Source organism: Phlebotomus papatasi, chromosome 1 (assembly GCF_024763615.1).
Source record: "Phlebotomus papatasi isolate M1 chromosome 1, Ppap_2.1, whole genome shotgun sequence".
NCBI lineage: Eukaryota > Metazoa > Arthropoda > Insecta > Diptera > Psychodidae > Phlebotomus > Phlebotomus papatasi.
In genome coordinates this window covers 76,178,031-76,200,937 of record NC_077222.1, presented here as the reverse complement: position 1 = coordinate 76,200,937, position 22,907 = coordinate 76,178,031, and the positions used below count along the sequence as shown (strand labels likewise).

At 35.9% G+C, this 22,907-nt stretch overlaps 5 protein-coding genes across 7 annotated transcripts; 3 read left to right on the top strand and 2 right to left on the bottom strand.

Moving 5' to 3' along the window:
• LOC129803764 (39S ribosomal protein L9, mitochondrial) lies at nt 1-995 on the top strand. The gene is made up of 3 exons (XM_055850549.1): nt 1-175; nt 238-564; nt 622-995. Exons 1-3 carry the CDS (start codon nt 92-94, stop codon nt 943-945), a joined length of 735 nt encoding a protein of 244 aa, XP_055706524.1. The 5' UTR covers nt 1-91; the 3' UTR covers nt 946-995.
• Nucleotides 984-14,061, bottom strand: LOC129803335 (protein regulator of cytokinesis 1-like). The gene is made up of 7 exons (XM_055849802.1): nt 13,931-14,061; nt 13,611-13,807; nt 13,351-13,542; nt 5,219-6,281; nt 4,989-5,154; nt 1,326-1,454; nt 984-1,266 (listed from the first exon to the last, which is right to left on the bottom strand). Exons 1-7 carry the CDS (start codon nt 13,951-13,953, stop codon nt 1,150-1,152), a joined length of 1,887 nt encoding a protein of 628 aa, XP_055705777.1. The 5' UTR covers nt 13,954-14,061; the 3' UTR covers nt 984-1,149.
• Nucleotides 14,062-16,890: 2,829 nt separating this feature from the next.
• LOC129803786 (phosphatidylglycerophosphatase and protein-tyrosine phosphatase 1) lies at nt 16,891-18,280 on the top strand. 2 transcript variants are annotated; one of them, XM_055850588.1, is made up of 5 exons: nt 16,891-16,945; nt 17,371-17,516; nt 17,580-17,660; nt 17,730-17,972; nt 18,037-18,280. In XM_055850588.1, the coding sequence occupies exons 1-5, from the start codon at nt 16,936-16,938 to the stop codon at nt 18,187-18,189; spliced, it is 633 nt and encodes a 210-aa protein (XP_055706563.1). In that variant the 5' UTR covers nt 16,891-16,935; the 3' UTR covers nt 18,190-18,280. The 2 variants fall into 2 exon arrangements, with proteins under 2 accessions (XP_055706563.1, XP_055706572.1); XM_055850597.1 differs by lacking the exon at nt 16,891-16,945 and adding an exon at nt 16,981-17,113.
• LOC129803811 (succinate dehydrogenase [ubiquinone] cytochrome b small subunit, mitochondrial) lies at nt 18,208-19,131 on the bottom strand. Of its 2 annotated transcripts, none has more exons than XM_055850618.1 (3): nt 19,009-19,131; nt 18,527-18,881; nt 18,208-18,463 (listed from the first exon to the last, which is right to left on the bottom strand). In XM_055850618.1, the coding sequence occupies exons 2-3, from the start codon at nt 18,874-18,876 to the stop codon at nt 18,274-18,276; spliced, it is 540 nt and encodes a 179-aa protein (XP_055706593.1). In that variant the 5' UTR covers nt 18,877-18,881; nt 19,009-19,131; the 3' UTR covers nt 18,208-18,273. The 2 variants fall into 2 exon arrangements, with proteins under 2 accessions (XP_055706593.1, XP_055706601.1); XM_055850626.1 differs by having other exon boundaries at nt 18,959-19,125.
• Nucleotides 19,132-21,337: 2,206 nt separating this feature from the next.
• On the top strand, nt 21,338-22,839 carry LOC129803637 (26S proteasome regulatory subunit 6A-B). The gene has a single exon (XM_055850352.1). The coding sequence runs from the start codon at nt 21,456-21,458 to the stop codon at nt 22,740-22,742; it is 1,287 nt and encodes a 428-aa protein (XP_055706327.1). The 5' UTR covers nt 21,338-21,455; the 3' UTR covers nt 22,743-22,839.
• Nucleotides 22,840-22,907: the final 68 nt, after the last annotated feature.

Sequence of the window (22,907 nt, the reverse complement as noted above, 5' to 3'; positions counted from 1 at the left end):
AACAGTGTAAAGTGGTGAATTTGAGAGAAAAACATTGCGGGAGGATTCCTTGCTGAAAAAAGGGAAAATCAGTGAAAGTGCAGCAATAAATATGCTAAGATCACTCTTATGTATTCCCCGAGCATACACTGCAAATATTCTTGGAGTAAATTCCCCAAATCTCCAGCAATCTAGGGTAATTTTATCTAAAATGCAGATTTTGGAGGTTATGTTTGACCCAAATGATTCGCCTTCCAGAACACTTTTATCCTGAAACGACGTTGGCCTCCGGGTCTTCACAAGAAGAATGAACCACCGAGAGCCTTGAGACCACGTAACTATGTGTACGATTTCGTGGAGGATACAGAAGTTCGAAAGAAGAAGGATATAGAAGTTGTCCTAACGACATTCGTTGAGGGCCTTGGTCATAAAGGGGATGTTGTATCCGTGAAATCTCGATATGCCCACAATATGCTCCTTCTTCCTGGACTGGCTGTCTACAAGACGGAAAAAAATCTTGAGAAATACAAGAGAGACTCTGACCAACCGGAAGCTGAGAAGCACAGTTCACCCTTTGCTCAAAGAGTAAGTTTTCTGAAATATCCTTTTCCTGAACATTCTCTTTACTGAGCCTTCTTGCAGACCATCAACATGATCGAGGGAAAAATTTTGCCAATTGTCATGAACAAAGATGAGCCCTGGGTAATTGAGAAGTGGCACATTCGTGCTTCCCTCCGAAAAGCCGGATACTATGCAACTGATGAATCCATCACAATCCCAGAAACACCCATCAAAGGTCCTGATTTGAGTCTAGAGAACAAAGAATTCAACGTAACAATTAAAATAAATGGAATGGAAACAGCTACCCTAAGATGCAGAATCCATCATTGGAGTACAGATCCAGTTGGTAAATTACCTTATCTTCCAGAATACTGGAAACTCCCATCTGATCCCATTTTCTCCTGAGAAATGTAAACCTCAATTAGTGAATGAAAATAAAATAATTTTTGAACATTTCCAGATGTCTTAATTATATTTCTTTTAGATTTGCATGATTGCTCCTTATCCTTCTTATCGTCTTAAGATTAAACTTGAAATACTTGTGAGATGGTTTTTAAAAAGAAGATCAAACACAAATTGCGCTCTTTACATTAAACATCAAACATAAATTTACATAATTATAGGCAGGTCCTTGGTTTTTTTGCTCGGCGATGGAGTCGGACTCTTTTTCTTCACAGGACTTTTCATCAGAGATGATCGACAAGGTGAACGATCGCCCAAGTAACTCTGCAATACAAGATTTCACTTAATATTCTTTCTCCCTCATCATTTCATCTAAATTTTACCTCAAAACATTCGTAAGATATTGAATCTGAATCCGTCTGAGAGTTTATCTTAATGCGTGGAGCAATGCCCCTGGCCACCAATTTCCCACTCAATCTTTTTTGCTTACCACTGCTGCGGCGATTTCCATTCTAAAAAAAATCGATGTAAATAAAAAAAACTTAAATATTTTAGAGCAGAATCAGTCAGAACACATGATTTTTAAATAAAGCACTAGGGTCATTTGCCTAAAGCGAGACAGTTTGGAAAGTTGGACAAAGCAGTGTGGAATGTGAGACACCTCCTCAAAAACTTGATAATAAATCAATTAAATATTTCAATTTTCGATAAAAAGATTTATAGAAAATCAGTGAGAAATTAGGGTAAGTGTGCCAAATTTCGGCATAGTTGCATGCAGGCGCCAAAATAAGTTTGAAATGAAATATTTTTAATACAAATTAATTTTTTGTTACTTTTCTATAAGGAGTGTTGCTTGGAACATTGTAGACAGTTTATCGTCTTTATTTTCTCCAAAATCATTCTTAATACATTTTAAAATGAATAAAAATGTAGACAGAGCATTGGTTGGCTATTCCGGCCATCTCCATTCCCATTCCCTTGCGGAATTTTCCCAATGCCTTTTTCAGATCATCTTGCTCGTCGAAGCGATATTTTTTGCATTGTATGATCTCTCGAGTATGCAAAAAGTAAAAATTCTTAAAAATTTGAGGAACAAAAAATGTGGCCGAACTTGCCAGCTGGCCGGAATTTGGCACACTTACCCTAATTACCCTTTTTTTCTCTCTGATTTTCTATAGTGCCAAATTTCGGCATAGTTGCATGCAGGCACCAAAGTAATTTTGAAATGAAATATTTTAAATACAAATTGATTTTTTTGTTACTTTTCTATAAGGAGTGTTGCTTGGAACCTTGTAGACAGTTTATCGTCTTTATTTTCTCCAAAATCATTCTTAATACATTTTAAAATGAATAAAAATATAGACAGAGCATTGGTTGGCTATTCCGGCCACCTTCATTTCCATAGTTCCTTTCGTTCGGCCTCAAAAAATGTGGCCGAACTTGCAAGCTGACCGGAATTTGGTACACTTACCCTATATAACCTATCAGTAATCTCAATTTTGATAGAAAATCTATGTATTCATATTCATGAATAAACTCAGAAAAAAAAAAATTTTATCATGTGCTTTCAACATTAAGCAGCCTTTAGACTAGAGATTTAGGGCCTTGACAGACCTGAGGATTAGCCGAGAGACGGCTTAGCGTAATTATATTCGAAATAATGGTTAAACCACATTTCTATTATTTTCCGCTAGGCCGTCTTCTGGCTTAAGTCGTAAGTGTGTCAAGGACCTTAGCCCAGTTCCCGAAGGTCACGAACTCCTAAATAGCATCCAATTTTATTGGTTTTACAGAATCTAATAGATCAGTTGCCCTTAGTAATCCAATCCTCACTTAGTTTTTTTTTCAAAAATCTTAAATGTGTAAAACTTAGAGAAGTTAGGCCTTAGGTCTGAAGCCTGTATTACAGAAGTTGCAGCCGAAGAAAGTGATTTTTTTCTAACTTTCTACACGTTTCTTAGAATTTACAATCATCTTGCAGATAAGTGAATAAAAAATATAAAAATGCCAGTATAATGCAAAAATTGGGCGTGACAGTGCAACAAGATAAAAATATACCAAAAATAGTTTAATTTTTTAAACCGTTAACGACAAGACGCTTTACGAACTAAAAATTAACAATAAAAATTGAACTGAGAAACATAATTAATGATAAGTCTTACATCTAACCTTGGAAAGTCCAACAGAGTCTAATTCGGTGTATTTTGTGCTTCTATGAACGATAGGGACAAAAAAACCAAAAATTTACGTAATTTCAATACCAATGAATAATATTTTTCGCTTTAATGAAAAATATTACGTATGAGTATTGTAGTTTTTATTGCCAAAAGGATTTTGCTTAAAAAAACTGGAATTTTAAAAAATAATTAAAATCAATTTTCAATATGAGAACTTAAAAATTCGTCATTTTTTAGCTTAAAAATTTACTATACAGCAAATAGCTGGAGACTTACAAAAAATATCCTAGATTCCTTCAGTCTTCTACTTTACAATTATGTACAATCATAAGAAAAAAATAAATTTAGGTGGTCAGGAAAAATTATTTTCTTTATGGGACACCGGTGTCCCAATCGTCGTTAAAGGGTTAAACGAACTTTCGGTTGGTTGGAAAGGCCTTGGAATTCTTAATAATCCCGAACTGTTTTGTAACGGATAACTAATTATATTAGATATAATTAGATTATATCACTCCTAAGGTGTTTTGGCCAAAGTATTGAGTGAATTATAGGGTGGAGTTACCACTTATCGACATTTTTAGGAAAAAGAGGAATTAATTTTATTATAACTTTTGAACTCTTATTACAAGATAACTCAAATTTGACAGAAAACTACTCAGATGTATTGGCTTTTGATTCGTGAAAACATTAGTCTTAGAATTTAACGCTGAACTACTTAAAAAACTTATTTTTATTAACAATGCAAGAATAACCACTTCGTCGCCACTTTTTATCACTTTTCGCCAGTTCTGTAACCACATCTCGCCACCCACTTAAAAAGGTTCAAACTCAATTATTTTGAGCAATATTATGCAAAGAATACATTCAGTATTTCTCTTTCCTCATGATCACCTTATTTTTACTCACTTTAAACGCTTTTTCTTCATTTTTATTTGAGAAATCAAATTATAGGTCTATTGCAGAAAGTAATGCATATTAGACAATTGACAAGCTGCGAAGTGAAGTTAGCGTCGCCTATTGAATAGAGATGGCGACAGGTGGTAACATCATTCTAAAATATTACCACTTTTCGCCATGCGTCATTTTTATATAAAAATAATATAAAATGAAATATTAATTAACTAAATACTAATTTTATCTATTCCACAAGTGTTATTAAATATTCAATAGACAAATTATTTATCCAAAAAGGTACATTTTGCTTGATGAAAATTTGATGACACTTAGTATATTTGGTAAGAAATATTGGATTCCATGCACTTGCTAAAAATATTACTCTAAAAAATGCTCAAAATCATAAATCCAAAACGAATAATAATTATTTTTCGGCTCTATATGTAGCAGCAGTAAAACTAACAAAGAACTTTGAGGCTCATGTATTTCACAAATCGTGAAAAATAGCGATTTCAATATAAGTGGCGAGAAGTGGTGATTTCACCCTAAATCGGTTTAAATCAGTTGTGAACCAGTAATGAAAAATCAAGTAATTTTTGTCCGAAAATAAATGCTAATCTTAATTTGGAGGATATTTTGAGTAATATATGAATCGGGTTGAATCGGTTAGGAATCGGTAAAAAGTAAATGATGCGATAAGTAGTAGAAACATCAGAAACTATCGAGTAATTGTTCGATAATTCGATCTTGTTGGACATTTTGTTTTAGTATCAACTGAATTTTTAAGCATTTCGTATTATTCAATTTTTTTTTTATTTTGCGTAAATTAATTTCCTAATAAAATGCCCTTATATTGTATGCTTTAAATTACTAATATTAAACTTTATACTTCAAAATTAGTAAGTTCCTCGGATTTTGGAGAAAAAAAAAAAGAATTTTAAAGTCTTTATTTTGAAAAAGAAAAAAATCTCTTACCCTGTTCTGCATCGTTGCAATTACTTTAATCGGTTTAACGGGTTTCTTGACACTTTTGGGCCGCACGAAAAGATTTGGACTCGCCAGTTCCTTCAGAATGCTGCGCTTAGCGATAGATTCATCAGGATGACGACCCATTTTCCTCTTCATGGACGGAACAGCTGCTCTGAAATGCAAAGAAGAACATGCTGAAATTTTATCACAAAACAAAATAGAAAAATAAAACTTACGGTTTTGCTCCAACTGTTTTGGCCTTATTATTTATAATGGACGTAAAACCTGTAATATTTGTGCGACTCGGCATAGGGGTCAACAGGCGAGAGTGTGTGGGAGTTGTACTCTTAATCATTTTTCGGGCACTCATTAATTTCTCCTTTTCCAGTTTTCTTTTCTCATGATCATTATAAATAACCTCTTCAACACTCTCCCCAAACATCGTAAACTTTTTTAGGTTCGTTTTCTCATAGGCTTGAACAAGTTCCCTTAGTTCCTTCTCAATCTTCGGCAATTTGGATGAAATTGTTTTTCGTTCTCTCTCCTCTTTCAGCAACTGTCCACCGCGATTGTTGAACCGATTGGGATTATTAGCACTCTTTTCCAAACTTTTCATCTGATCCCAAAGGGTCTTACGCTCTTCAATCAATTCAAAAATCTTCTCATTGCTATGATAGAAGAATTTCAGTTGCTCCAATTCCATTTCATGCAACGTCAGTAAGTCCTCAGTGTAGAGTTCGGAAGTAAAATTAGAGAAGCGTGACATTTCCAGATCAGACTTGAGTGTCTTGTTCCACCAAAAAGCAATCTCTTCACGGATTTTATCCACAACTTTCTTAATATTTTGCTTCTTTTCCTTTTCACGCCTCATCAATTCTTCCTGCAACTTATCTAACGTTGTCTGACAAATTTCCGAATATCCAGCATAACGCTGTCTCACATCTTCTCCCACTTCAAGATAATCCCAAAGAATCACCAGCTTCTTTCGCGTGGAATCAATTGAAGTCGCAAGATTTCTACACCGAGAACTGAATTCCTCCTTCATATCACGCAATTTCTGGAGATGTTCTGTCTTAATGGGCAGTGTCATTGAATTCACAAGAGCTTTGTCAGCTTCAGTTATTAGCGAAATTTCCAAAGTCATAAGGCTCAATTTGATATCGCGACGCAACTGAATCACTTCTGTAGTCCTTTCTTCCCTTACACCCTTGAGCTTATCCAAATACCTTTTGAAATCCTCCAAATCTTCTGCTGTTGGAAGAGGATCATCCACCAATTCTCGACATTCTTCCCCCAAATCTGCAATCAATGTTATGATTCGGGCATTTAAAAATGGTAAGTTTCAAAAATAGGGATTTGTGGAGTAGTTTCACACATGAATTATCAGTTTTAGGCCAGGGGGTGACATTAGCTCTGAAAAATGCGACCGATTTTATTGTAAATTTTTCCCTGTTTTCTTACACATTTCACGAGATATCTCCAAAACTACGTAGGTTGCCTATTTAGGGTCTTCGGTTGCCTATTCTATATTAAATTGGCTTTTATTTTGTATTTGTATTTTTTGATAATTCATTCTACAATGACAAAAAACAGCTAATAAACTCAAAAGTTTTTTCGGCTCGCTACAAACATATGGGAAACATAAGAAACGTCATGCCTCTGGTTTCAGGAATCGAACTTTGAAACAGTTTTCTAATAAGAAGATTAAGCACAACCATTTACCGTGAGTTAAATTGGGCTTAGGAATTTAGGATTGATAAAAAAAAATAGTAACAACTCCCTCAATTCTGAGACAAATCTTAACACTCAAATTTTTAAATTCCCAAGAAATAAAATATCTAACCATAAAATCAAGATTTTGACAAGTGTTTTAATTCAATTCAATTTAATGTGGTTCCGGCACACCTTTTAGATCAGGAAAACTTCATGAAGTAGAAATTCGAAACTTTTTCTTTCTCACATGTTTTGCATATGACTATCTCATTCTTTCGCATACCAAATTCGATTGAGCTAAATTGAATTTGTAGTGATGTTTAAGAAAAGAAGAAGAGTGCGAGAGAATGAGATAGACATATGCAACGCATGTGAGAAAGAAAGGGATTCGAATTTCGACTTCATGAAATTTTCTTGATCTAAGAGGTGTGCTGGAGTCATACAAATTAGAGTGTGTCTTTCTTTTAAAGTGATAAAGTGAAATTAAATGAAAAAGAAGACACGAAAGAAATAATAAACAAGGGGTGGCAGTGTCCCAGGCTTTGCGAAATGCTCGAACTCCTGACTTAGATGCTATAGGGGAGACAGCGGCAATATTTGTCAAAATGGATATTTTATTTTTTTACGAGCTATCACACAGAAAAAAAATATTTTGTAAAAATGTTCGTAAATGTTTGTGAATTCCTATGGGGGAGTTACGAAATGTTCGTGAATCGTATAACCCACAAACATGTTCGTAAAAGTTTGTACTTTTTTCACAAACATTGTTCGTAACATGATCTCTTGCCGAGCATTTTTTGTATTTTTACAAACATTTTTTCGTAAATGTTCGTAAACACACAAGAAATGTTTGTAAAATTTTGTCATTTATTCGTAAATGTTTGTTTTCCTGTTGAACATTTTACGAACATTTACGAACAAATGACAAAATTTTACGAACATTTTTACAAAATATTTTTTTTTCTGTAGGATTTATTGCAAATAAAAATATTCTTCAAGCTTTTTTTGAGTTTTTTTTTAGGTATTAGTAAATGCGTATCTCAATTGGTCAAGTGGTGGAGTACTCGCTCTATGATGCAAGTGTCCCGGGTTCGAATCCCCTTTAGGTCACCAGGAATTTTTCTGGCGTTAAAGGTGTTCGGATTGTATCCAGTGAGTTTCACTGCACTTGATTCCACAGGCATGGGACTGACAACCTCATCCCGTACAAGATAAAATAATAATGCATGTCTAGAAATCCCCTTGAGGGAAGGCCTAGTTCCTTCATGCTAACATTACTATTATTATTATCAGATAATCTAAATGATTTTTATTAAGCATATTCTTATAGACATTTTACCGCTCTACAACTTTACCAACGTTATTTTGCTCTAACTCAAAAGGTAATATGATTTCCGATCAATTTTCTAAAAGATGATTTTGTGGAAATTCTCAAAACTGATGGGCAAATTTTACCAGGCATGGGGTATTTTTTGCCATTTTCTTTCGCTTTGTTCCGAGTTCTCGTGAATTAATGATATATCTCATTGAAATATTTTGATAGGAAATTTATCCCTTTATAACTTGATCCAGAATATTTTTTTATTATCTAAATGAGAAATGTGCTTTTCAAGTTATTTTCTAAATGCTATTTTTGGTGAGAAAATTCTTGTATTTTAAAAACAGGGTTCAAAATTTCAATATTTTTTTATCTTCTATATTCCTTGCTCGAATTCCTTAAAACCTTTGACGTTTATTGATGAACACGAAGGCAATCTATGATAAAAATTTGAAGTCTCGGTCTCTTTTCTTTTGGAAGATATTAAATTTTAAAATTTTCGATTTGACAAATTTTGCCCCAGTCTCCCCTAAAGATTAAGAAGACTAAGACTAAGAAAAAAAACTATTTTAAAATTGTTGCAGGCCTGATTCTAACATTTAAAATTTAGTCAGAAAAAGTTCTTTTAACACTTCGTAGAACCCTAACTAAAAGTGTCACGGAAGGACCAAGTGGCAGCTGCTGCCATTGTTCGGATTTAAAAAAAAAATATTTTGACATTTTTACTTATATTTTAACATTCGGAGCCTCAGTAAGTTCTTTTCTGGTGTCTGAACCAGAAGTTTAATCTCCTTGGTCACCGTATCTTAAGAATTTATAACCATTCGATGTTTACATCTTCATCAGAATCATAGAAGAATGATTTTTCAACGAGCGTTTTACAACCTCAATAATTCACTGAATTTTCATTATTTTTCTTCATAATAATTTGCAATAACACTTTTAAAATGTTCTTTTAACGTTTCTACATATTACATTATTATTTAATATTTATTTAAAATTAAGGGAAGTGTACCGCGGATCGGAATGTTAAGAGAGGTGTTCCATATTTAGTTCAAAATATAAGCCTCAAAGGACTATTTGATATTCTTGTATGTGCCAATTGGTGTATTAGTATTCCATTTAACTATATCTGACTATTTGCAGTTTGACCATTTACTAGAATTAAGAAAAGATAGGTGTAATTGCGAGAATGCACTGTGTTCCACGGATCGGAAGGGACTTAATCCAGTGTTCCACGGATCGGAAGGGGGTGTGCCACGGATCGGCAGACAAAAAATATTGACAATTTTAAATGAATTTGGTCTTATTTTTTTTTTAATAAATTTTGCTATTTATTTCATTTCTCTATATTTTCGAGTTTAATTAGTTTAGTACAGTATTTTTTGAACTTCAAATTTTGCGATTTTTTTTCGAGTTTATTTTTTTATCGGCCTCCAGCTTCCTCTTCAATTTTCTTTCTTCCTGTTTTTGTTTCTTGTCTTTTTCATCCAGTTCTTTTTCAAACTTCTTTCTGAGCCTTTCCTGTCGCTTTTTTTGTTTTTCTTCTTCTAATATTAGTTTTTCTGTTTCTTTTCGCCTATGATACTCCTGCCACTTTTCAGACGTCACTGATATAGGAAGTTTTTCCTTTTTCCTGGTCTTTCCATCCTTACTTTTATCGATTATTGGCTTTGGCCAAAATAAAACATCATCGAAAACGTTCTCAACTTTAGTGGGTTGGATTTCAATCGAATGTTGAAATATTTCCGTCGACTCCAAAGCAACTTCCCCCGATTGCAGAACATCTTCTGCCCGACCCAGCACGCCTTCTACCGGCTTCAGGACTGCTTCTGACGGCTCCACGAGGGTTTCTGCGGGCTGAACGAAGCACTCCGACGGCTCTAGGAAGCCTTCTGCCGGCTCCAGGACGACTTCCAACGGATCCAAGACACCTTCCACTGGCACCATGACTTCTTCCATTGTGTCCGGGACACTTTCCACTGGCTGTATGATAATTTCCACTGGCTCAATAAGGACGCTTTCCACCGGTTCTAGGACACCTTGCACCGGCTCCAAGGAAGCTTCCACTGAATGTGAGAACTCTTCGTTCTGATTAATTTGAGTTTTCGCCACATTCAGAGAGTCTCCGATCTTAGGAACTGATTCCAGTTCATACTTGAACTTTTGCCATTCCGAAAATAAATACCTGTATTCAGGTGCTCCTTTCCATTCCTCAAATTCATATTCCTGGAATTGCTTCAAAACGTCCTCTGGAATGAGTTCCTTCAGAGCTCTCAAAATCGGACAAATTGTTTCAAGATTTTTGGCAGGAGATTCAATGATTCTTTGTTTGACCGTGGAAGGTCCTGCTACAATTTTATCTGTGTCAATTGCTTGATGATTGAAGGGAAATAGGCCGCAATGGCGGAAACCATTTCTTAGAATTTCCCTATTTCTAAGAGATCTAATAGCTTTCTCCAAAGTCGGAGTGAAATTTTGACGGCTGAATCTCTCCCTCGGGTGAGCCAATTGCCATCGCCCACGTTCTTTGGTCCATGCCGCCTTCAACGGGGAGAAGTACCCAGCATCCAGGGGTTGAATAATATGTGTGGAATTGGGGTACAGCACAATAATCTAAAAAACAATAATTTTAGTTTGGTAAAAGTTTGATTTAAAAATAATAAAAACTTTTGAATTCACCTCAATTCCATGACTGGAGCAAAACTCACTCAGTGGGAGAGTGAGATGAGATTTGTGTCCATCCACATACAAAATCACGGGAAGCGGGACTTCGTTTTTGACTAACCATGGGTAAAAGGTGTTGGCGACGTATTCGAAGAAGCACTCTCCCGTCATCCACCCTTTGTCTGAGCGGCCAATCGCCCAACCGTTGGGAACCGTATTTGCCAGATGTCCAGGCACTCTTTTGTATGCGAAAATCACCAGGGGGGGCGCCATATCTCCATCAGCGGATACCATAAACAAACATGTGATATTTTCATGATCGTTTGCATATGACACCGAGTGGACTGATTTGGCTCCTTTCTTCGCCAAGCCTTTCACTCCCTTTGGGGACATTTCAAAACCCGTCTCATCGCAATTAAAAATGCGATTAGGTCCAATGTCCAAAAGCCCCCTCTCCGTAAGATATTCCTGGACCTCCATAAACCATGAATCCAAGTTCTCTCTTGTGATTTTTGCTCGTCTTTCACTCAAATTCTGTACAATTCGCACAGACACTTCTGGGTTTCTCCTTAAAAAACCATTAAACCACTTCCTTCCAGGAAGGTTGTTACTGAATGGTGTCTGAAGATTTTTGTTTTTCACCCAGATGCTAACTGTATCTTGCAGCTCTGATTTGACGACCGGAAACCCGGTTTCAGCTCGTTTTATAATCCACTGTGCCAGCTTAGATTCCTCGTCTTTACTTAATACAGGTGCACCAGCGTATTTTTCTTCTGGCTGTTTGCCGGAAAACTTATCGCTCAAAGTGCTTCTGGGCACTCCGTAATGGGCAGACACTTTCGATGCGGATTCCCCTGCCTTCATTGCATCCAATGCTTTCCGCAAAGCTTCCTTTGAATATTGTAACTTTTTTGGCATTCTTTCACTTTGTATTCACAAGAAACTTCTAAAATATTGGATCTTTTGAAACTCACTAGGATTCTCTCACGACAAAAACATAACCAAAAATAGTCGTGCGAATGACATTTGAGCTCGCTGAGCGCAATTTCCAGGAAAAAAAATGTGTCGATACGAGGAACAGAGGGAAGAAAGTGTACTTGTAGCGAAAAAATAATTTATTTTCAATATTTTCTGCTGAGATAATTAATAAAATTCATTGATTATGAAATTATAATGACTGAGGTCTAATTTTATGATCTACACAGGTTTCTAAATTATTTTAATAAAGTATAATTCCTAATATTCTGACTGCCAAATTCTCCTGTAAAATTTTAAGAAAGTGGTGAATGGCGGATTTCTGGCTAAGACTCTGACACAGATATTTAATAAATGAGGCAAATAATAACAATTTTCTTGGAAACTCGAAGAGAAATTTAGTTTTGTAAATTAAATATGACCTAACGTAATGCATCTTGGTAAAGATAATTGCTATAATGCAGGGAATAATTTTCAAAAATTCATTTTATTTTGGGGATCCGATACGCGGGACAGCCTTCCGATCCGAGGAACACTGACGATCGCTGGAACATTTACCTTATATAACGAAAAAATAGCCAGATAAATTCTGCACGAATTCAATCAGGCGTCCAAGCGAAATTATAATTTCTTCATTATAAAAAATAAAATTGGCAGCGGCTGCCACTAGGGTCGTTCCAAGTTTACTTAGAGCTTAACACTTTAGGAGCGAGTGCGGCGAAAGGAATTGGGAAATAATTTTTTAGAACATAATTGGTTTGAATATGGTTCATATTCAATTGGCAAGAGTAGGGTAAATTAAGCTAATTCAAAACCTGCCACAAATGGAAATTTTTCGCTACTCCAAATGGAAACGTCATTGTTTTCATGATAAATACAGTACTAAATTATTATATTTATATATTTTCTGTACCTCAGTTTCATTATTTAGTTAATTTTGCTCCAAATAAACCGAAAATCCATTCATATTCACAAATTTTAATTTCTTAATTTCTCAGAAAAATTAAAAGTGTACCTTTTCACCATCGAATTTTTCATCGATGGACCACGTTGTCCAATGAAAAACACAATGAGGTGACTGTTGTTTATTCATTTTGTTTAACATTTATGTCATATTTCTGGCTAATTTTAGTTAAATTATGTGGTAATCTAATACAAAGAGGGTTTTTCTGAAGTGCCTGCAAATGCTTCGTCAATAGGAAACCCCGGAAATATGATTTTTTTTTAGAGATTTTCTTATTGTTTTAGATGGGAAAGGAGAAAAGAAAAATTCTGCACTCAGGAGCAACTCAACAAGGTTTTGGAGGCCTTTCGTCGCGGTTTCACTTACACTGTTTGTCTCCAATTAGAAATTCTCCCTTGTCTCCATTTGGATTAATATGTTTCCAATAGAAGCATTTTACGCTCGCGTATTCCTTTTATATTTAAGAAATTTTAAATTATATCTAAAGCATTTTTAGTACACAGTAACATTATAAGAGTTAAGGAGCAAATTTAAGTAATTCTCTTCAGAAAAAATATGAACTTAATTTGTTGAATCTTCTGTCAAAGCGTCTGGAAATGGTTTTGAATTAAGACATTAACCCTATTGAAAAAAAAAATTTGCTGCGTGAACTGCCCTACTCTCCCCTATATTCCTTTAGTTATTTAGTAAAAAGCCAAATAGAAATATCCTATTTTACGAATAAAACTCACCGTCACAGAGATCCTCTTGCTCAACAAGCAGCTCATAGATTTCATCCTTCCTCCTCTTCAACTGCTGTCGGAGGTTCTTCAAACTCTCATCCAAATATGCGCGAAGGGAGTGAAGAGGAATGTTCTTTTTTGGGCTCAACTGAAAGTCAATCTGCAGAAGTCGTCGCAAATTGGATGCTTCATCGTGCAATTCTGTTCAAAATCACAAAAACAATAAACAATTAGCTAATTTTCTAAAGATCCAGACTTTGACCACTTACTCTGAATATCTTCCACAATAACAGATTTTCTCTTAACGGTTTCCTGGATTATCTCATCATAAAAACTCCGGACATGGTTTGACATGATCATGAAGTTATCCTCCCCCATTGAGGCCTCATAAGTCTCATGCCAGAGCTCTCTGAGTGTATTGAGGCTCTCATGGGTTATTTGGGAAATTTCTGCTTCAACTTGAGCCCTATAGAGAATGAAAATTGCACAAAAATAAAGTGATTCTTGCAGGCCACACCAAGGAATTCGGTATATACAAAATTATGGAATTTACAGTCTGATAACTTTGTTTATTTCAATGAATACTTACTGTAGCTTACTCAAATTATCCATTTTTGTAGTTTCTGCCACACAAAATTCAACAAAACACTGAGAAATTCACAAAATTTATAATTTTTCTTCACACAGAACAGCACTTGACGCCATCCACTTTTAAACAGTGTTGCCAACACTTTAATGACAGTTCCTCCTAAATCAAGAGCTAAAAACTCCTAGAATTCTCCTAAAATTCAAAAATTTGAATATTTATCTGTTATTTGTAAAAATATGAGAATTTTTACAATGAGATTTCATACACAACTTTTCATTTGTGTGGGTTAAAAAATTGATTTAATTTATAATATTGGTTTGACACTTATTTTTATTTTTTACGCGAGCCATGTATAATAAAATTAGTAGTCATTAAAGATTGATTTTTTTTCTCAAAATCAAGAGCGAAATTAAGGAAAGAATTTTTTGCTCTTTAATGATTTATTGAAAATAATTTCAAATCCAAAAAACATTCACGTTTTAAATATATTTTTTACATTTGAAAGAGGAAGAATATCACAGAATACCACAAAAATAATACAAAAAAAATATCATTTTAATATAAATAAGGAATGTCTCCCATTTCGTCTTCTTCTGCCACTGTCACTTCTCCCTCGTACGCTGCACTTGTACCAATTTTTCCAAGGATATGCAGTGGAAGGCTTATTTCATTGCAGCATTTTCCCATCCTCTTTAACCCAGCACGGATTTTTAAAATTGATACTAATACGGGATCGCTCATTCTATTTCTTAATGGATTTTTTACTATATTCATTTGGCTAAAGGTTCTCTCCACCTCAGCGTTAGCCCAAGGTAGGGAGAGAACCTTAAGAGCGAATCCCGCAAGATCATAAAATGGGTTGTTTCCAGCAGCGTCCTTGTGGCTCCTGACTTCGCACCAAAATTCAATAATGTTGTCTGTTTTCTCCCACTCCACAAACGAAATTTTTGACCATTGGAAGTCAATTTTCGTTGCAATTTCATCTGTTTCTTTGAACTTGGAGATGTTTCAATCTTTTATACATCAATCCTCATTACAAAATATCGTACTACCTGTTGAAGTTTCTCTGCCTGCAGTTCTTAAGTTCTCTTGCATCTTAGCAAGAAGAACTTAGCATCAGAAATCCATTTGATAGATTCCAATCTCATTTCAAGTCTATTGTTAACTGTGTTGACGTACTATCTTCCGGAACTTCTAAAATGACGGCTGCGACTAGTTTTTGATTCTTACAAATTCTTTTTTTTCTTTCTGCGGCTGTAAAGAGATTATGATGAGTATCTAGAATTTCATATTTACGACTTCAATCAACTTACTGAGTGTGCCTGAATGATTTGTTTCTTTTGGATTTCTTCGATATCCACACCCAACCCACACCACACCACTATTCAAAAAAAATCTAAACCAGAGGAACCACTACTAAAGGAAAAAGTCATTTTTGCATTCAAATCTGGACACCCTAAAAAAAGTGGCTGATGTTGCATTTATTTTTTAATGTTTTTAGGAATTTTGATTATTCTTTAGGTATTCTTCTTGCCTAACTATGTTGAGAGAGAGCTAATAAAGTTAAAAAATATGATAATTGTGATAAATTTGTGAAATTTGCAGGTTTTTTCGAGACCAAAACACAATGGGTTAACGAACACTGATAGAAAATTGGAAAATTTTAATCTTTCTTGTAACATTTTTATTCTCTTCTTCCTTTACAAAGAAAAAGAAACTATTCTAGAATCCTTACAGTGCAAAAAAAGTGAAATTTTTACAATTCTTGAAGGACAAAAAGGAATTTCTTTCTAGTCAATGACACTTCTGGTCATATAATGGAATTAGTTTCTGTGTCCGGAAGGCTTCCTAACAGTACACGGATTCTCTGGGAGGCTACCTAGAACTTCTAGGGCCTCTTCCCGAGAAGATAGAGTATCAGGATGTCTAATAAAAGCCCTCAAGAGCCCCAAAACAGATGACAAATACGATCTGCAGGGCAATTTTCGAGGGCAGTTTTCACACTAAAAAAACACAAGAAAAGACAGTAAAATTCACAGAATTTTCCCACAAATGACTTCACTGACCACTTCTTTAATAATTTTTGATGAATTAACTACGGGAATTTGCTTACTTCTGTGCAAAATGACGTGAAAACATCAACAGAAATGTTCCAAAGGGCACTGTCCGACATCTTCTATTTGACAACTGAACCGTATTGGGTGCATTTTTCGAGCAAAGTAAGCACTTTTTCAAGGCAATTTTTAGAAGATTTTCCACGGAGAATTCAAAAAATAAATAGCCAGAAGAACTTCCAAAACTCTCCAATTTTCTATTCCAATTCATAAATCACCGATTTTCCACATAATTTTCATAATTTTCCACGAAGAATGAAATGTTGCAAAAGTCGCTGGGCGACCCATATTTAGCCTATTTTTGCTATCAAATCATGCCTTTTAACCAATTCTATGTCACAAAACTAATTCTAAAAACTATTTTCTTGATGTTTACACCAATTTTTATTGAAATATTTTAATTAGAACTTCACAAATTGGCTTTAAAAAGCAATCTTGGCGACGTCTTTTTCAAATGTTGGCGACTACCACTACAAAAGCAGAAAAACGACTTTTTCCTTCTATGTTGGTTCCTCTGTCTAAACAAACGCGAGGTTGTCAAGCTTGACGTCTCTGATGCCCGAAGAAGAGAGAGAGAGAAAAGACTACACGACATCCATCTTCTTCTTCTTCTACTTTTAAATTTAAAAATTTAACGTTCCATTTGATGTAAAAACCTAAAAAAAAACCTGATTTCTTCATATGCTTTAGGTATTTTTGTTAAAGAAATTTCCCTAAAAAAAACCTAAAAAAGAAATCCAATCTCCTAAATAATTCTCCTAACTCCTAGATCAAAATTTTCGGACCTAGATGCCCTCTTAAATCTCCTAGATCTGGTGAAAATCTCCTAGACTTGGCAACACTGCTTTTAAATTGAAAATTCGTTGGATTGTCGCTTAGTGGGGAATATGGATGAAAAGTGGTGAGTGGTGAATATGGGAAATGACGTTTGACTTGTTGTGTTCGAATATTTTCGAAAATCAACATGAAAGGATAGCGATCGCATCAAAGATTTTTCTTGTGGTTTTTTCCTCAAGATTGTTCAATTTTAAGCTCTGTGTCATTTAAAATTATTGTACTTAATAAAAAGGTAAGTGCGTAAAGGAATAGTATTAAATATATTAATAAGATTGTTACGATTTATTGAGTTGAAATTGAAGTGATTCTAAAAAGGATTTTTCTATCAGGATACCGCGGATATCGTCTTGATTTTAGATTTTTTTTAGCAGGAAAAACCTAAAAATTAGTAATAAATATTACAAATATGTGAAATAAAAATATTCATAGTTCAACATCTCAAGAAATGAGGGCACTTTCACTTAGTTTTCTCTGGGTACTTTCTTTCAGATCGAGAGATGTTTGCACGAGTATCCTTCTATCCTACCTTGTTCTACAATGTCTTCATGGAAAAGGTGACTTCCCGACGATGGTACGATAGAATAGACAACAATGTTATCCTAGGAGCACTCCCCTTTCGATCCATGACGCAAGATGTAAGTAACTTGGATTTCCTGGAATTTTATCTTGCGGAAAATTCCATTTATTTTTGTCTGCAGCTCATTCAGAATGAAAATGTTAAGGCAGTTGTTTCTATGAATGAAGACTACGAGCTGACACTCTTCTCCAACAATGCTGAGGTAAACAACTGACTTCCCACAATCTTGACACTGAAAAATATCAACATTTTCTGTTTATTCTTCTCACAGATGTGGAAATCCCATGGTGTTAAATTTCTCCAATTGCCAACTGTTGATATTTTTGAATGTCCGGATCAGAGTAAGCTGATTCAAGGAGTTACCTTCATCAATCGATTTCTTCCGCCAGTTAACACACTTCCCGGAATTGTATCATCAAACAGTGAAGAATTAGATGAACCAGGAACCGTCTATATTCACTGCAAAGCCGGAAGGACCCGAAGTGCTACCCTTGTGGGATGTTACCTGATGATAGTGAGCCTGGAATCCAAAATCTGTAACTCAGGAATAATTTATGCTAAATTTAATTGATTTTCAGCGGAATGGTTGGACTCCTGAGCAGGCAGTTGAGTACATGAAGGAGAAACGTCCACATGTTCTTTTGCATCGTCAACAGTGGAAGGCCCTGGATGTGTTTTATGCGGAAAATGTTACCAAGAGTCGAGCAACTTCCCAAGAAACTTCTTTTTGAAGTAATTTTAGAGATTGCCTGAATCAAAACTACTCTCCAGAGATTTATTTACAGAGCAATAATTTAATAAGAGTAAAGATTATTTTACTGAGCTGGTTTTATTGCCCATGCACGCTTAATAGCATTAGCGATACCAATATCATTCCGGATGAACTGGATAAGTCCAGCAGCCGTGGCGATGGTCAGCAGGAGCAGGAGGCCCTGAGCAATTGGCGGGATGACTGTGCCAAAAACCACCGGGCGAACGTAGTCGGTGACAATACTTTTGAATCCACTGAGAAACAAAATACAAATCAATTTTTCAGCTTCTGTGCAGGAAATTTGGGATACTTCTTACATGTACGTGTGGACAACCATCACGGAAGCGAGGATTGTATCCCCAATTGGAGAAGGATGGATGAATGCCACTGGCAGCAAACCTAACAATCCCAGTGAGAGAACCCTCTCAAACAGCCAGAGCTTGTCATGATGGTGACTTCCTCCTGCAGCGCTGGCCTTCTTCACGGAGCTGGTTGTGATCTGCTTCACGGGAACCAAGGTGATGGGTTTTGCAGCGGTAAGCACAGTCTGCCGGGAAGCTGCAGCCAACTGGCTAAAGGGGCTCACAGAGGTGATAGTGCCAAAACGGGCAGCACTGGCCACCAGAGGACGAGAGTAGCGTAGAGTTGTTGCTAGTATTGATGCCATGGCCACTGGAAGACACCCAAATGAGACAGGTGAGTTACATAATTTACCTTCAGCTCCACCAAGCAAATCTTAACTAATCTACCCTTAATTTCACACTCAATCACTAAAATGCTATCCCTAGAAGGGAATTACCTCGTTTTCAGAGCGTTTTCTGCACAAATTCGAGTTTTTTTAAGGGAAAAAGTATTTTGTTTTTGAGGTTGGCTCCTAAGAAAAACAAAAGCCAATTTCGAAACCCAGCAGCGAAAAGATGCCTTACATAACCCAGCCGGCTATCTGCTATGTACATACTCAGTATATACTGAGTATAATACTTAGTACGAAACTAGTATGCCCATATAAAATACATAATTTATTTATACTTAGTTATATACTGAGTACATTTACTTTTGTATTTACTTGATTTTCCTCATTAATTTTCAATAAATTTTCCGTGTATTTTTCTACTATTTATGCTAAGTATTTTTCGTGTATTGGTACTGAGTCGGTACCTAGTATTTTTCGGTTATTTATACTAAGTAAAAAGAATATTTTTATTTTCTATAAATATTTATTTTCTGAACATTTTTTAAATACAATGTGGCTAGGCACATATTATTATGGATGGATAGTTGGTAAAAATTTTCGTTTCCCACAGCATTGCAAACAAAGCGAATAGCAACGAACTCTGGAATAATACGATTTGATGTTCATTAATTAACTCTTTCGCGTCACACTTTTATTCAGCAGATTTATTCATGTAAAATTGAGTTTTTCCTAATGCTTTATGATCAAATGTAATAGTTCAGAGAGGAAAAAAATCCATTGCGTGAAAACTCGGAAAAACCCCGGGTCATATATGACCCTATTGTCGGCAAGGGAAGTATACATACCGTTTTCAAAATCTATATCACGGGCTTTCTAAGAGATTTTTTTTGCTTGAAGTTATTATTTTGGCCAAAACCATAGCAAACTGGATTGCTTTGATGAACACAGTACTCCTGGTGTTCAAGGAATCTTCCTGGTAATCTCTTGAACAGTCTCTGTCACAATATTTTGAGTGGTATTTGACAAAAATAAACTTTTCTAGATATTTATTCACACACAATACAATTGCACAATATGGGACGCTTGCAGAATACTCTATAATATTGCAAAATATGTTATAATTCATCAGATATAAGATGAAATGTCCAGGAGCAAGATATTTTCCTTCTGGATTTCACAAAGAAAAATAATGTCCCAACTGTCCCAACTACATTGTTGACACGAAAACACTTTCATAAACTTTTACCCTTGCCGACAATAGAGTCATATATGACCCAGATAGTTCTACGCGCTTTTCTGGAAAATTGAGAGTAGTTTATTATATCAAAATCTGCATTCTACGATCTTTGGACCCTAATGACCTGAAAGAGTTATTGTCGAAGAAGGGAAAGACTTACACCCTGCTGTACTTATGCCTTCCATGGCAGTATAAACTTTCATATACCTTATTTCTAAATTTTATTAAAGCAAAACATTGTAAAGCTTTAAGATAGTTTATGTGTTGATTAAAAAAGCTTTATGCCCTAGATACACTTACGACTAAAGTCCAGAGACGACTAAGTTCATTCATAGCCAAGTCAGTTCCTGACACACTACAAACGAGGCTTAATGTTTACTGGCACTCACAAAACATAACTTTCGTGGGTTTTCTGCAGATATTTTTACTGAAATGTACTAGTACTCCTTTGAAAATGAAACTACTTATTACTTACTACTAGTTCTACTTACTACTTAAACTTACTAATTACAAATAATTGTAATTAACAATAATTATTGCACGTGTACTGACTGAGACATGAATTTACAAATAGTTTCATTTTCAGAGGAGTATTAGTGCATTTCAGTAGAAATATCTGCATAAAAACCCTCGAAAGTTATGTTTTGTGGATACCAGTGAATGCTAAGCCTCTCTCGTAGTGTGTTAGGAACTGATTTGGCTATGAACGAGCTTAGTCGTCTCTGGACTTTAGTCGTAAGTGTGTCTAGGGCATTACAATGTGACTTATGCCCTAGACACACTTGCGACTTAAGCCGGGAGACGACTTAGTGTACAATGATGGAAAAGAAGTTTAACCATTATTTCGAATATAATTACGCTAAGCCATCTCTCGGCTAATCTTCATGTCTGTCAAGGCCCTTATGCCCTAGACACACTTACGACTTAAGCCGAGAGGCGACTTAGTGGAAAATTATGGAAATGTAGTTTAATCATTATTTCAAATATAATTACGCTAAGCCGTCTATCGGCTAATCCTCAGGTCTGTCGAAGCCCCTTATTCTTTACACGCTTTCATATACCATACATGTTAGTTATTTTGAAAGCAATACACTTGCAAAGCTTTCGTATGGCTTACATGTAATGGAAAGGAGGGCTTAAGGAGCCTTTACAAATCACTATCACTTACATGTAAGTTTTACTTTCGCTGCTGGGAAATGTTGTTCGAAAGGCCAGCTGTCACTTTTGGTAGAAAAAAAAGAAAACACGCAAGCGGAGATTTTTTGGTGAAAACGGTGAATATTTGATAAAAAAAACAGTGAAAAATTGTGGTAAAATGGCTACAACTCTCGAAGATAAGTCTATTTGGGAGGATTCCGAGGAGGTTCTGAGTGAAGAAGTGCTGCGGATGCCTACAGATGAGATAGTAAGTCGCACAAGGATGATGGACAATGAAATTAAAATTATGAATAGTGAGGTTATGCGGATCAATCATGAGCTGCAGACTCAAAATGATAAAATAAAGGAGAATACGGAGAAGATAAAGGTGAACAAAACCCTTCCGTACCTCGTGTCGAATGTGATTGAGCTACTGGATGTGGATCCGCAGGAAGAGGAGGATGATGGGGCTGTGGTGGTGCTGGATTCACAGCGAAAGGGAAAGTGCGCTGTCATCAAGACATCCACAAGACAAACATACTTTTTGCCAGTGATTGGTCTGGTGGATCCGGAAAAGTTGAAGCCAGGTGACTTGGTGGGAGTCAATAAGGATTCCTATTTGATCCTGGAGACTCTGCCAGCTGAGTATGATGCTCGTGTGAAGGCTATGGAAGTGGATGAGAGACCCACGGAGCAGTATTCGGATATTGGTGGATTGGATAAGCAAATTCAGGAGTTGATTGAAGCTGTTGTGTTGCCAATGACGCATAAGGAGAAATTCAAGAATCTTGGTATTCATCCACCCAAGGGGGTGCTTCTTTATGGACCTCCTGGCACAGGAAAGACTCTCTTGGCGCGTGCCTGTGCTGCTCAGACCAAGTCTACTTTCCTGAAATTGGCCGGACCACAGTTGGTGCAGATGTTCATTGGTGATGGAGCCAAATTGGTGAGAGATGCTTTTGCCCTGGCTAAGGAAAAAGCTCCAGCTATTATCTTCATTGATGAACTCGATGCCATTGGCACGAAGCGTTTCGATTCTGAGAAGGCTGGAGATCGTGAAGTGCAGCGAACGATGCTTGAGCTACTCAATCAACTGGATGGATTCAGTTCCACGACTGACATTAAGGTGATTGCTGCGACAAATCGTGTGGATATCCTCGATCCGGCCCTTCTGCGATCTGGACGTCTGGACAGGAAAATTGAATTTCCGCATCCAAATGAAGAAGCCCGGGCACGTATTATGCAGATTCATTCACGCAAAATGAACGTGAGCCCTGAAGTGAATTTTGAAGAACTCGCACGATCCACAGATGACTTCAATGGAGCCCAGTGCAAGGCAGTTTGCGTGGAAGCTGGTATGATTGCCCTCAGACGTTCTGCCAGCAATGTAACACACGAAGACTTCATGGACGCGATCATGGAGGTGCAGGCAAAGAAGAAGGCCAATCTCAACTACTACGCCTAAGGATTTCCCTCAAAATTTTCTTCTAACAAAAATGTCTGAAGCTTTTTTTTTATAGTAAGCTAATCCTCCGGAGGAAATAAAACAATTTTTTCGTCTATTTTCTCTTGTATTTTTTTTTGTTTCTCTCAAGACTTTTTTTTATATAATATCACACAATTATTTTCA